At 46.3% G+C, this 11803-nt stretch overlaps 1 protein-coding gene across 5 annotated transcripts in view; it reads left to right on the top strand.

Annotated features, from left to right (window-relative positions):
* Nucleotides 1-410: 410 nt before the first annotated feature.
* The window catches only part of Rnf38 (ring finger protein 38), a 104994-nt gene continuing 93601 nt past the window's right edge, over nucleotides 411-11803 (top strand). For 2 of the 5 annotated variants that reach the window (XM_060379844.1, XM_021645974.2), the window contains exon 1: nucleotides 411-732. In XM_060379844.1, coding sequence (XP_060235827.1) covers nucleotides 486-732 — 247 coding nt within the window. In that variant the 5' untranslated portion in view covers nucleotides 411-485. The remainder of the gene's footprint in view (nucleotides 733-11803) is intronic. The other 3 variants (XM_060379845.1, XM_021645978.2, XM_060379848.1) reach the window with 3 other exon arrangements.

Raw genomic sequence — 11803 nt, 5'->3', positions numbered from 1 at the left:
GCAGCGGGAGGCGGGCCGGCGCGGCGCAGGCCGTGGAACGCCGGGCGGGCCGAGGCTACCCCGGGCACCCGCGGCGGCGCTAAGAGCGCCCGAGGCGGCGGAGCGGCGAGCCCTGCGCGGCGGGCGGCCCGGCCCCTGGGGCCTGCGGCCGCGCCCCGGGGCGGGCCGGGGGCGGAGCGGCGCGGGGTGGGGGGCGCGGGCGCCGAGGGCTTCGGGCCTCCCCGCGTGGGAGGCCGCGGCTGCGAGGTTCCCCCGGACGCCGCCCGGGAGCCGCGGCCCCGAGCCCGGCGCTTATTGGCGGCGCGGCGTCCCCGCCCCCCGGCGCCCCGCCCCCTCCGCCGCCGCCGCGGCCCGGCTCCGCCTCCTGGCCCGCCGGGAGCCGCCTCCGTCGCCGCCACAGCTTCGGTCGCCGCGGGCCCGGGCCCAGCTAGCGCCCGCCGCGCCGGAGTCGAGTCGCGGCCCGAGCCGCTGCCCGCGGCCCCGCCATGAGCGGAAGCGCCGCCGCCGCGGTCGCCGCCGCCTCGGCCGCCGCCGCGCACTTCCAGCCTCGGCCGTCGTCTCCCAGGCCCGGCCCCGCCGAGCTCGGGCCCCCGCGCCGCCCGCGCCCCCCGCCGCCCCCGCCGCCGCCCCGGCCCGAGCCCGCCGCGGCCGGCCGCCTCAGCCCTCCTGGCCACGGGCCTCTTCGGACGGGGGCGCAGGGTGGCGGCGCCTGCGGCAGAGCGCCCGGAGCAGGTACGGGGTCCCCGGCGGCGCGGGGCGGGGCGGGCTGTGCGGGGAGGCGGGGGGAAGGGTCAGCCCGGGGCCAGGGGTCCCGCGGAGAGGGAGGAGCCTTGTCCGCCACAGCTTTGTCCAGCCCGGGAGCCCCCGGGAGCCCCGCACTCCGCCGGGCAGAGCGCCTCACAAAGCGTTTTCGCACCCGCCGGGCTGCCCCTTCCTGCGGGGTGGGCAGGGCAGGACCTCGTGAGGAATCCGCTCTGCCGGGGAGGAAACTGAGGCTTACCGGGGGAAGTGACTTGCCCAAGGTCACAAAGCCAGCTAGAGTCGTGCCTTGGCCGGGAACCAGGGCCACCCTGGAGCTGGCGCGGGCCGCCGGCCGAGGGGGCTGGGAGGAAGCGGAGTCCCCAGCCCCCGAGAACTAGAGTGGTCGGGAGAAGGGGGCCGGGGCCTGCGCCCTGGCACACCCACCAGGGTAGCCAGCCCATTCTGGGCTCTCACGAGGGGTGGGAAGGAGAAACAGGAGCTGTGTTGGGAGCTTAGTGCCCTGGGGAGCCGATTTGGGGAGCCGGAGGGAGAAAGACTCCTGCCGGGGGTGGGGAGAGGGAGTATGTGCTCCGAGAGGATTTTTATTGAGGTGGTGGAGCTTTGGAAACTTGTCTCAGGGACCGTTTGGTCTTCTCCAGGTCATCTTTCTTACCACTGCATAGGCTAAGCCAGCCCAGCGGGAATGAAAGGGAAGGAGGTCTGTTCCTACAGGATCTTTTCCAGGAAATTGCCCGAGTTTTGTTCATGTCCCAAACAGAGAACAGAAATACACACCCGGCCCTGGTAAAAGCATGCATGCCTCAGAAGGCCGTAAGAGGTTTTGGTAGATGATCTGTACGCACAACACTGGAGGATTCCCAGAGGAAGAGTAGCGAGCTGTCCCAGGCCTGAAGGGGGAAGGAAGTTGGGAGGGTTGGGACAAGTCATTCTCTTGCTAGCTGTACAATGCAGGAAAAATCTGTTCTTACTTGGAGTGATTAGGTGAGTTGCTTTTACTTTGGGTGCGTCTTAGAAAAGGAGAGGGATGTCAGTTGAAGAGAAGAGTGAGAAAGCAATGGATGGGTAACAGGCAGTGAAGAAAGACGAGTAGAAGCTGTGGAATGGGGAAAAAGGAGAGTGTGGATAGTCATTGTGCGGGAAGGGAGATAAAGGGATTGCTGAAGGGGGAGGGAGAAGGGCAGCTAGTTTAGAGAGAAAAGACTGGGATGCTTCAAAAAGGAAACTAAACATGATCCGTTCTCTTCAAGCTGAACGCTGCCTGCACTGTAGAGTTTACCTATTGGTCTGACATAATTTCATGTTCTTTGAGTAAGGACAGTTGTAATATTTTATAGACACACGGTGGCCTTAGCATCCTCCTTCATTCTCACTCCTAAGGATACAGGCCCCAACGTGCCTACATTATTGTCTTGGCAGTAAGGCTTGGCAAAAGAGAGAAGACAAAAACTAATTAGCAAATGAATTAATTAAGGCCTTTTGTCCAGATTGACTGTCCTGCCCTGTTACCTGAGTTTTCCATCTTGGATGCTGTTGGAAGGGTGCTTTGTGGTTGTGATCCCAGCACTAGGGAGACAGGTAGAGGAAATCAAGAGTTTCAGGCCAGCTCCTCATAGCAAGTTGGAAGCCTAATCAACTTAGGAACATCCTAAGATTTTGTTTTTGCTCTGTGTGTGTGTGTGTGTGTTTGTTTGTGTGTTTAAAGGTTTATTTTATGTGTATGAGTGTTATGTCTGCAGGTATGTATGTATATCACGTGTACAGTGCCCATAGAGGCCAGAACAGAGTGTCAGGGATTTTGGAACAGGCTGTTGTGAGCTTTCATGTGGGTGCTGGTATCTGAGCCTGGGCCCTCTGCAAGAGCAGCCAGTTATCTAAATTGCTGAGCCATTTTTCCTGCCTCGAAGTCCTATTTTGAAATGTAATAAGAAGGTAGAGTGCTTGTTTAGCATACTTCAGGCCTTGGGCTCAACTTCTAATAGAGCAAATAAACCTTGACTGTCAGAAACACATTTAGCAGCTATATCCACATATATACATACATGTATAAGAAAATTTATTTATCAAAGACTTGTAATCAGACAAATGCAGATTTAACAGCAGTACATGCCACTTCAGACCTATCAGCCAGGTACAACATGAATGCTCTGGTGAGCATTAGTAAGATTGTAGGGAAATAAACTTTTGTTGCTTTGTTGTGCTGGGGTAGAACCCAGGGCCTCCTCCCTGATTGAGTACTCTGTCATAGAACTATATCTCTAGCCCTTGGGGAGGCATATTTTTTAAAAGACTGGGTCTCACTGTGTAGTCCTGGCTGGTCTGGAGCTTGCTGTGTAGACTTAGTTGGCTTTGAACTCAGGGAGATGCCCCTTCCCTGCTTTTTGACTGCTGGGATTAATGAACTGTACTTTTATGTACTGTTAGTGAGACTGATTAGTGGGTGCCAGCCACCCTGGAGAGCAGTAGCATAACAAGTAATCTAGTTGAAAATGGGTTGACATACTCATCTACCTAAAATGTGTAGAGACAATAACCAATACGGGAGAGGTACAAGAATCCTGTTCCAGCTCATGTGTTGTACTAGAAGGGCTGTGCATAAATTTTTAGGAAGACCCTTGCAAAGTCTGAGGAGATGGCTCACTAGGTAAAGTGTTTGCTATGAAAGCACAGAGACTCAACTTTGGATTGTAAAAGTTAACTGTGGCAGTGTTTGCGCGCAGCCCTGGTGTTGTGGAGTTTGAGTGTGTATGTATTATGTGGAGAGAGATGCACCCTGTTTAATGGCTAGCCAGTCTAGCTGTGGAGTCAATGAGAGACACTGTCTCAAAAAATAAGGTGGGCAGTAGTAGAGGAAGATGCTTGAACTGTCTCCAGCTTTCACATGAACATGCATAGGCAGCAGTACCTGCAAACACATGTGCATTTATTCAACATTGACCACACACACACACACCCAGGGCCCCACACAATTGAATATTACAGTACTGTTAGAAAATAAAAGCAGTAATGGTGTCACGTACCTGTAATTCTAGTAATTTGGAGGCAGAACGAGTTCAAGGCTGGCATGGTTACTTAAGAACTTGTCTCAACTCTCCACACATAAACTATAGCTAATTCATTAAAAAATGTATGCATGTCAGAAACCTGACATGGATTGGGGGGAGCAAATCCCAGAAGAATGTTTACAGAAAATTTCCACTTATATATTTTAAAAACTCAGAACTATTTGTGGTTATATACATACATAGTAATGTAAATACATACATGGGAACCATAAAAATTCACAAGTAGAGCTTATCTTTGGGTCGAAAAGAGGAAGCATGGGATAAGACTGGTATGCAAAGAGCTTTAATTGTTACTTAATGTCACTTAAGTTTAAATCAGGTAATTGCAAAATAAGATTTGTTAATGTTGGATATGGGGTATAGAGGTTAAGTATATTATTCTAAATATATTTCAGATGTCTGAAGTATTTCTCATATGTGTCTCATTTTCTTGTTAATAGAGCGCAAAGTTTTGCCCCATAATACTTGCTCTATAACTATAGCATCTAGTTATAGATGTGCATTGGCTATTCCGTACTCAGGCTGGTGCTTTTTTACCCTTTCTGAACTGTAACCTAGTTTGTTCTGAGTAGCTTAAAGAAAAATACGTTGTTACTATTTTTAAGGTAAAAAAAATTATCAATATGGATATTTGCCTGCATGTGTGACTGTGTACCACAGCATGTCTGGTGCCTGAGGTTGGAAGAGGGTGTTAGGGTCCCTTGAAATTGCAGTTACGGGTATAAGCAGCTGTGTGAGCGGTGGGAGGGGTGGCCAGTGCTCAACTGCTGACCTGTTTCTCTAGCCATGGATCATTTTCATTTTGGAATTGCTGATGGATGTGGAGAATTTTCTAGGTTTTCTAAATTTTCAATATCAGTTTGAGCTTTGTCAAAAGTGATATGAAAATGCTTCTGCACATTCTGATTTGCTAGGGAGAGGATGGGCCCACACACCTGGTTCTGATGCTCACTGGCAATTGAGGACTTGTTTGAGATTTGCCAAAGCCCAGCCTCCAGGCTGTTCCTCAGGCTGTGCTTTTCTCCTGTTCCTTGACTGGTATGATGTGAACCACATGATGCTTATCACTTTGAGACCAGGTTGTTTCAGCAGGCCAGCCTTCCTCTCCAGCTTTGTGCCTCAAGCTTCTCGGTGCAGGCGTAGGCCACCAAAATACTTACTCGTTTGTGGAGCGTAAAGGAGTGACAGGGGAGTAGCTGGGGAAATGGTTTATGCATGAAGTACTTGCTGAGCATGGGTGAAGACCAGAGTTCAGATCCTTTGCTGCAGGTAAATGACGCCAGCCACCTATAATCCCAGTGCTTGGGAGCTAGAGACAGAATTTCCCCAGTTAAGCTGGCTGGCTATATTAGTTAAATTGGCAAGCTTTAGGTTCAAGTGAGAGACCCAAGGTGGAGAATCACATAAGAAGACACGGTGCCAGCCTCTGCCTGGTATATGACATTCACACCTGGACACACCTGCATTCCCAACATGTGAACATGGGTATGTGGAAATAAAAATATACATACACAAATACTCACTAAAAAAAAATGCTAAGGGTAGGATTGTATGCCTTTATCCATGGCCTTTCCCCCCCCCCCACAGGGTTTCTCTGTGCAATAGCCCTGGCTGTCCTGGACTCACTGTAGATTTGGCTGGCCTTGAACTCACAGAGATCTGCTTGCCCCTGCCTTCTTCGTGCTGAGATTAAAGGTGACCTTGAATTTCTAATCCCTTTGCTTAGACCTGAGTGGTGAGAATGCTGGAATTATAGGCCAGCACCACCAAATGCATTTTTTTGCAGTTAGAGTTCGGTGCATGTTAGCAAGTACTTTACTGAGTAAGTTATGTCTCCATTACTCTTTCTAGTTTTCTGTGACAGGGTCTAACGTAGCTCAGGATGGCGTGCAGTTTTCTGTTGCTGAGAGTGGTCCTGGGCTCCAGGTTTTTCCTGCTTCAAATCCCCAGTGCTGGGATTTTAGGCGTGCATACCTGGTTGCCCATGCCACTTAAATCCTGGATGCCAGCCCCTCTTCTAGGCAGGTGGCTAAGGGGCTCACTCAACAGGACTTTTTAGCAGAATTTACAGACTTCTTTCTATCTCATTGTCAACTGTGTCATTTTGTAGTTGGGAGAAGAACAAAATGGGGTCTAACAGGAAGGAAGCCCTAAAAGGTAAATGTGTAGGAGTGTGGGAGGACCTGGGGTTCATCTCAGACCTGCCCTCGCTGATAAGCATGCGCTCTACCACTGGGCTACACTCCGAGCTCTCATGCCCCCATTTCCTTTTCACATTTATATACCTTGTGTGGTGGGTAGATGCAGGTGCAGTGGTCGGAGGACAGCATCCAGGAGTCCCATTTTCTCCCTCATGACGGAGGTTCCAGGGACTGAACTGAGGTCAGCAGGCTTGACCACAAGTACCTTTACCTGGTGAGCCGGCTCTCAGGTCTCCTCATGCCTTTCTAAGAGAAAAGTGGTTTATCCCTCTGCAGATAATGGAAATTGGTGTGTAGTGTTTTGGCTTATTATCTGTATTTGAGCCTCAGCTATTTGAATCTGTGACAGAAGTTCAATGTGTTAGGAAATGACTGCTTATCTCTTGAGTTGGGAGAGTTTTTTTCTCCCAGATTTACTAGTTTTCATTAGATGTTAGACTTTTAGGTTTGATTCACTTTAGAATTTTATATTGAAGGTTATTTTCTGATGACAAAATTTGTGAAATGCCTGTTTTTGTTGAAGTGCTTTTTGATAACCTATTTTAGAATTACATTTAGCCATTATAGCATAGCTCCAGGGCATTTAAGTTTTTTTCTTTTTTTAAGTTTTTTCTAATAAATAACAAATTTATTTATTTTAAGCAGGACTGTTATATATATATATATATGACCTCCAGAACAGACCACCTATTTTAGGTAGCAAGGGATGTGAAAACCCTTTGACAGGATGAGCACCTAGGGGCTAGCAAAATGGTTCAGTGGATAAAGATGAAGTTATTTGCCACCAAGATGAACTGACTTTGATCCCTTAGACCCACATGGTGGAAGGAGAAAAACTGAGGCCTCCAAGTTCTCTTCTGGCTTCTACATGTAAAAACAAACAAACAAATACATATATTTTCTTTTTTTTTTATAGTTATGAGTGTTGAGGCTGTCATCTAAATATAAATAAATGGTAAGTGTGCATTCCACCACTGACAGTCCCAGCTCTTCACCTGAACTTACCATTAGAAGGATTTTAGTTGTGGCTTTTTAACACTACATTAATCTGAATCAAAGAATTGTGATATGCTTTATTATGAGACAGGAGAAACACAGAATAAGCAAGAAAATAGCTTTTGGAAAACAAATCTGTAAGAAAGGCAGAGGTATTGGTAAATGGAGGTGAGAAACTGGCTGTGTACCGTATTTGTTCTTATGTTCTTACAGTGGTCACTTTGGGGAGGTATATTATTTTTCTATCTTGTTTTCTACTTACTAGCCTGGCATTCATGAATATCTGAGACCTGAGGCTTTTTAGCCAATTTATTTTAAAATTTATTTACCCATTTGTATTTTCCATTAAGTAGTTGTTTATACTTCCTGCTGTTTCATTCTTTTTCTTGGAGAGGGGAGGAGGAGCATGTACCAAAGATACACTGGACTTCATGGTGCTTTTGCAGAGGATGACTACAGTTCCCAGAACAGTTGTTATGGTCAAGTGAAGTGCGTTCTTTTGTCCTTTTTATTATTTTAAAGTGTGATTGAGTTCCACTGTGTGTTGATGTCTGCAAGGGATTTTTGAAGAAATTATATGTAAATAGAAATGTTTAACAAAAATAAAATGGCCTCATGTCCACACAAGGATAGACACCTCCTAGCTAACTGTAGACTCCATCCAGAGTGATTTCACTGTTTTCTTTCTGGTTTTTCTTACCTGAAGATCAGGGCTGTGTCTTGGGTAGGATGGAGACTGAGGTGATGCTGGGCAGGTGGAGGACAATGGAGCTTCCCTGTGTTCTGTGCATGTCAAGTCAAAAGAAGCTATTTCTGCAATTTTGCTTCTGTGGTAAAATATGTGTAGAAATAAAGGAGTGAGAATGTGTGTCTCTCCCTGAATGTAACAGTTTGATTTTGTTGAGGCAAATGGAGAAAAGTAGTAAGAGGCAGAAAGGCATCCAGGAGAGAAAGAGTAGCCAGGTGGTAGGGTATATTCCTGGAGTTGAAGAGAAGGGGCCTGTCTCATTCTGCATTAGCACCTTTTAGTGCTGCTTGCTAAAACTAAGGTTGGGAAAGTGAAAGTGAAGCAAGTTTCATTTTATACTTGCCTTCACAAATATTGAGGAGTTGAATGCTTGTGATTAAATAATAAGTATTTTGTTCCTTTGGCTTTGGGGTTATCTTGCTTAAAATAATAACTAGGAGCTGGGCAAGGTGGCACATGCCTTTAATCCCAGCAGTTGGAGAGGCATTGGCAGGGGGATCTGCTGTAAGTTCAAGGCCAGCCTGGTCCACAGAGTCCAGGGCACCCTAGGCTACACAGAGAAACTCTGTCTCATAACCCTCCCCACAAAAAAAAAAGCCCAACCAACCAAACAAAAACACTAGGTTTGTGTCTCTCCTAAGTTTTCATTACTGCATGAGTGCGTATGTGAGCGTCTCCCTGTAGTGAGAGTACAGCCCTGCTGATCACTGATTCTCTGAAGTGATAGCCTTCATTGTCAGTCCCTGCTGAGTTCTGAGATGAGCCAGAAGGGTGCACTTCAGGGCAGTGTTGCTTGCTTTTCCCCCTTGCTTCTTTCTGCTCACGGCCTTCTGGGCTGAATGATTGTGCTTGTCAGGATGGGATCTGCCTCTCTCCATATTCCCATACAGGGAGTACAGAGGCCGAGCAGGATTCTTGATGGTCACCCACAAGAAAACCCCCAAAGGCTGAGTGAGTATGGCTGAGACAGGATTGCTGGCAGTTTGAGGCCAGCCTGGTTTACATAGTATTACCAGGTGAGCTGGAACTACCTAGTAAGACTTTGTCTTAAAAAGAAATAGAGAAAGGGGGCTGGAGAAAGGAAAATCCCTCCAAAACCAAGACCACCATCGTAGATCCTGCTCCTCTTCTTTGCTGCTGCTCATCCTTTTTCCCTGTGAGCCTGAAAAGCACACCCTTCCCGAAATCATACAAAGAGGCTTTGTGCTTTGCGGATGTTCTAAGAGGCGGGATCACTGTAATTATGATTCCCTAAGCACAAGCAAGTAATGGGGGCAGGCAGGGTAAAATCCAAGTTCTTGTTGGTAGGGAAAATTCAGGGGGGGATTAAAAATTATCTGGAGACAGCATCCAAAAGTGGATAATGGAGCATTGTAATGCTGACAAGAGTGTGTTTAAGTGAATATATTTCAGAGTTTTAAATCTGCTTTCTGCTAGGTAGTTGAAGCTTTAAAAATCCCAAGACTAGACCAGGAACATTTTTTCTAATCCGAAATTATAATTGAAAAGTACTTCAGAAGAAGGTGTGTAGCTATCTGCTTGTTTACCTTTATGTTTGCATTGCTAGAATTACTGATTTTGTTCTAGAAAGCCAAATGCATATTTTGCTTATTATTTTTATTTATATGTGTATATGAATGTATTTATACTTTTGAATATGCCCATGGAAGCTAGAAGAGAATGTCAGATCCCTTGGAGTTGGAGTTAATGGGTGATTGTGGGCTACTGGGGAGCAGAACTTGGGTTCTCTGCAAGAGCAGCAAGTTCCCTTAACCACGGAGCCATCTCTGGAGCCCCTGTCATGGAGTTTGTTTGCTTTGTTGGAAACAGGCTCTCACTGTGTTACCCAGACACAGTCATCCTGACGCAGCCCCTTATGTTTTAGGATTACAGCTTTCTGTTAACCAGCCTGGCTTTCAGGTTTTCCTTCCTTCCTTCCTTCCTTCCTTCCTTCCTTCCTTCCTTCCTTCCTTCCTTCCTCTTTCTTCCTTTTTTTTCCTTTCTAGCAGAGAAGTTGATCTTATATTGCTACTACTAGGAAAAAAATACTCTGGGATATATGTTAAGTTGTTTTAAATTAATTAATCAAGTATTTACTTTTTTTTTTTTTAATAGAGACTTATGTTGCCCAGGCTTGCTTCAAACTTGCTATGTAGCTAAGAATGACTTTGAACTTAGGATCTTTCTGCCTCCACATCTTTAATGCTGAGATCATATAAGTATGTTAGTGTGCTTAGGGCTTCATATATGCTAGTTAAGCACTTTACTAACAGGCTTAGCTATGTTCCTTTGCCCATTTATTTGTTTTTAAGCGGTTATTTATGTTGTGTATTTGTGTGCACACAAATCTGGACATCAGATGACAATTTGCAGGAGTTGGTCCTTTCCATCATATGGGTCCAGGGATTAACTCAGGTCATCCGGATTGGGGGCAAATGCTTTTTACCCATAGAGCTGTCTCACCTGCCCCCAGGTATAAACTCTTAATAGCCACCACTCAATTTCATGATATGCTTCTAAGCTTTGCTGTTAGTTTTTTAGTGAAAATTGTTTTTCTCTTTCTTTCTTTCTTTCTTTCTTTCTTTCTTTCTTTCTTTCTTTCTTTCTTTCTTCTTCTCTCCCTCTCTCTCTCTCTCTTTCCTACCTATGTACATTTCCTTTATTTATTTATTTACTTAGTCTCTGAAACAGGTTTCTTTGTATAGCTCTGACTGTCCTCATGATATAGACCAGCCTGGCCTTGAACTCACAGAGATTTGCTTGCTTCTGTCTCCTGAGTGCTGGGATTAATGGTGTGTACCACTACTGCCAGGCTAAAAAAAATTTAAAAATTTCTTTATGTGTGTGGTTGCTTTTTCTGCATCTATGTCTGTGCTATACATGTGTGCAGGATTCTAGAAGAAGGCACTGGATCCCCTTGGAACTTGAGTTGCTGTTGGCAATGGAACTCTGCTTCTCTGACAGTACAGTTAATGCTGCTACTGCTGAGCCGTCTCTCCACCAGACTCAGCCCTGCCAATATTATTTGTTTTTTTGAGACAGGATTTCACTATGTAGCCCTGGCTGTTTTGGACTCACAATGTAGGCCAGGCTGGCCTTGAACTCACAGAGCCTCCCTTAGCCTCCTGAGTGCTGGGATTAAAGCCTGGCCAGATATTTTTGTGTGTATCTGCCTACCTGTGTGCCTGTGTGCACTTGAGCACACACATGTAAAAGAAGTAGAAACTAGAAGAGTGTTTTGGATCCCTGGAGCTGGAATTAGAGGTGGCCATGAGCTGCCACCTGGGAATCTGGAACAGTACGTGCCCTCAACTACCAAGCTACCAAGCCATTTCTCCAGCCTCATTCATTCTTCTCTTTCTTTCTTTCTTTCTTTCTTTCTTTCTTTCTTTCTTTCTTTCTTTCTTTCTTTCTTTTTTGAGGGGGCGAGGTTCTTTTCTTTTCTTTTTTGGTAGGGTCTCACTCTGTAGCCCAGGCTAACCTAACTCTGAATCCTTTTAGGCCTCCTAAGTAAGGCTTATAGGCAAGTACTATCATATCCAGCCTGGTTTTTCTCAGTATGTAAGTGGTCACTGTATTACTTCTCACTAGTATTTCAAATAGATTGCTCTTAAGAAGAGAAAGAAATGCACTAAATAACTGTTTATAGACATGAACTCAGTTGGTGGAATGCCTGCCTAGCATGTGTGAAGCCTGGGTTTTGTTCTCACCACCCTATAAACTAGGTATGGTGACACACCCTATAAACCCAGCACTTAGGAAAGGGAGGCAGGAGAAGTTCAAGGTCGTCCTTGACTGTGGAGTTAAGGCTAGCTTGGGCTACATGGGACTCTGCTACCTAAAACAAAACAAAACAAACAACCTCAAAACAAGCAGTAAAAGCCGCATGGTAGACCATAGTATTTTTAGGGTAAGGATAAAGGGTTCTGTCCATAATTTATATTGACATATGTTCTATGTAGGTTGATAACATGTCCCTAATGGAAATGCACAGCTGTGAGCTGTCCCATCTTCTGGGAGTCAGGTTCACAGTT

The sequence above is a fragment of the Meriones unguiculatus genome, chromosome 3 (assembly GCF_030254825.1).
Source record: "Meriones unguiculatus strain TT.TT164.6M chromosome 3, Bangor_MerUng_6.1, whole genome shotgun sequence".
Classification (NCBI taxonomy): domain Eukaryota; kingdom Metazoa; phylum Chordata; class Mammalia; order Rodentia; family Muridae; genus Meriones; species Meriones unguiculatus.
Note: the sequence above shows the minus strand (reverse complement) of the source record. Positions and strands in the feature narration are given on the sequence as shown.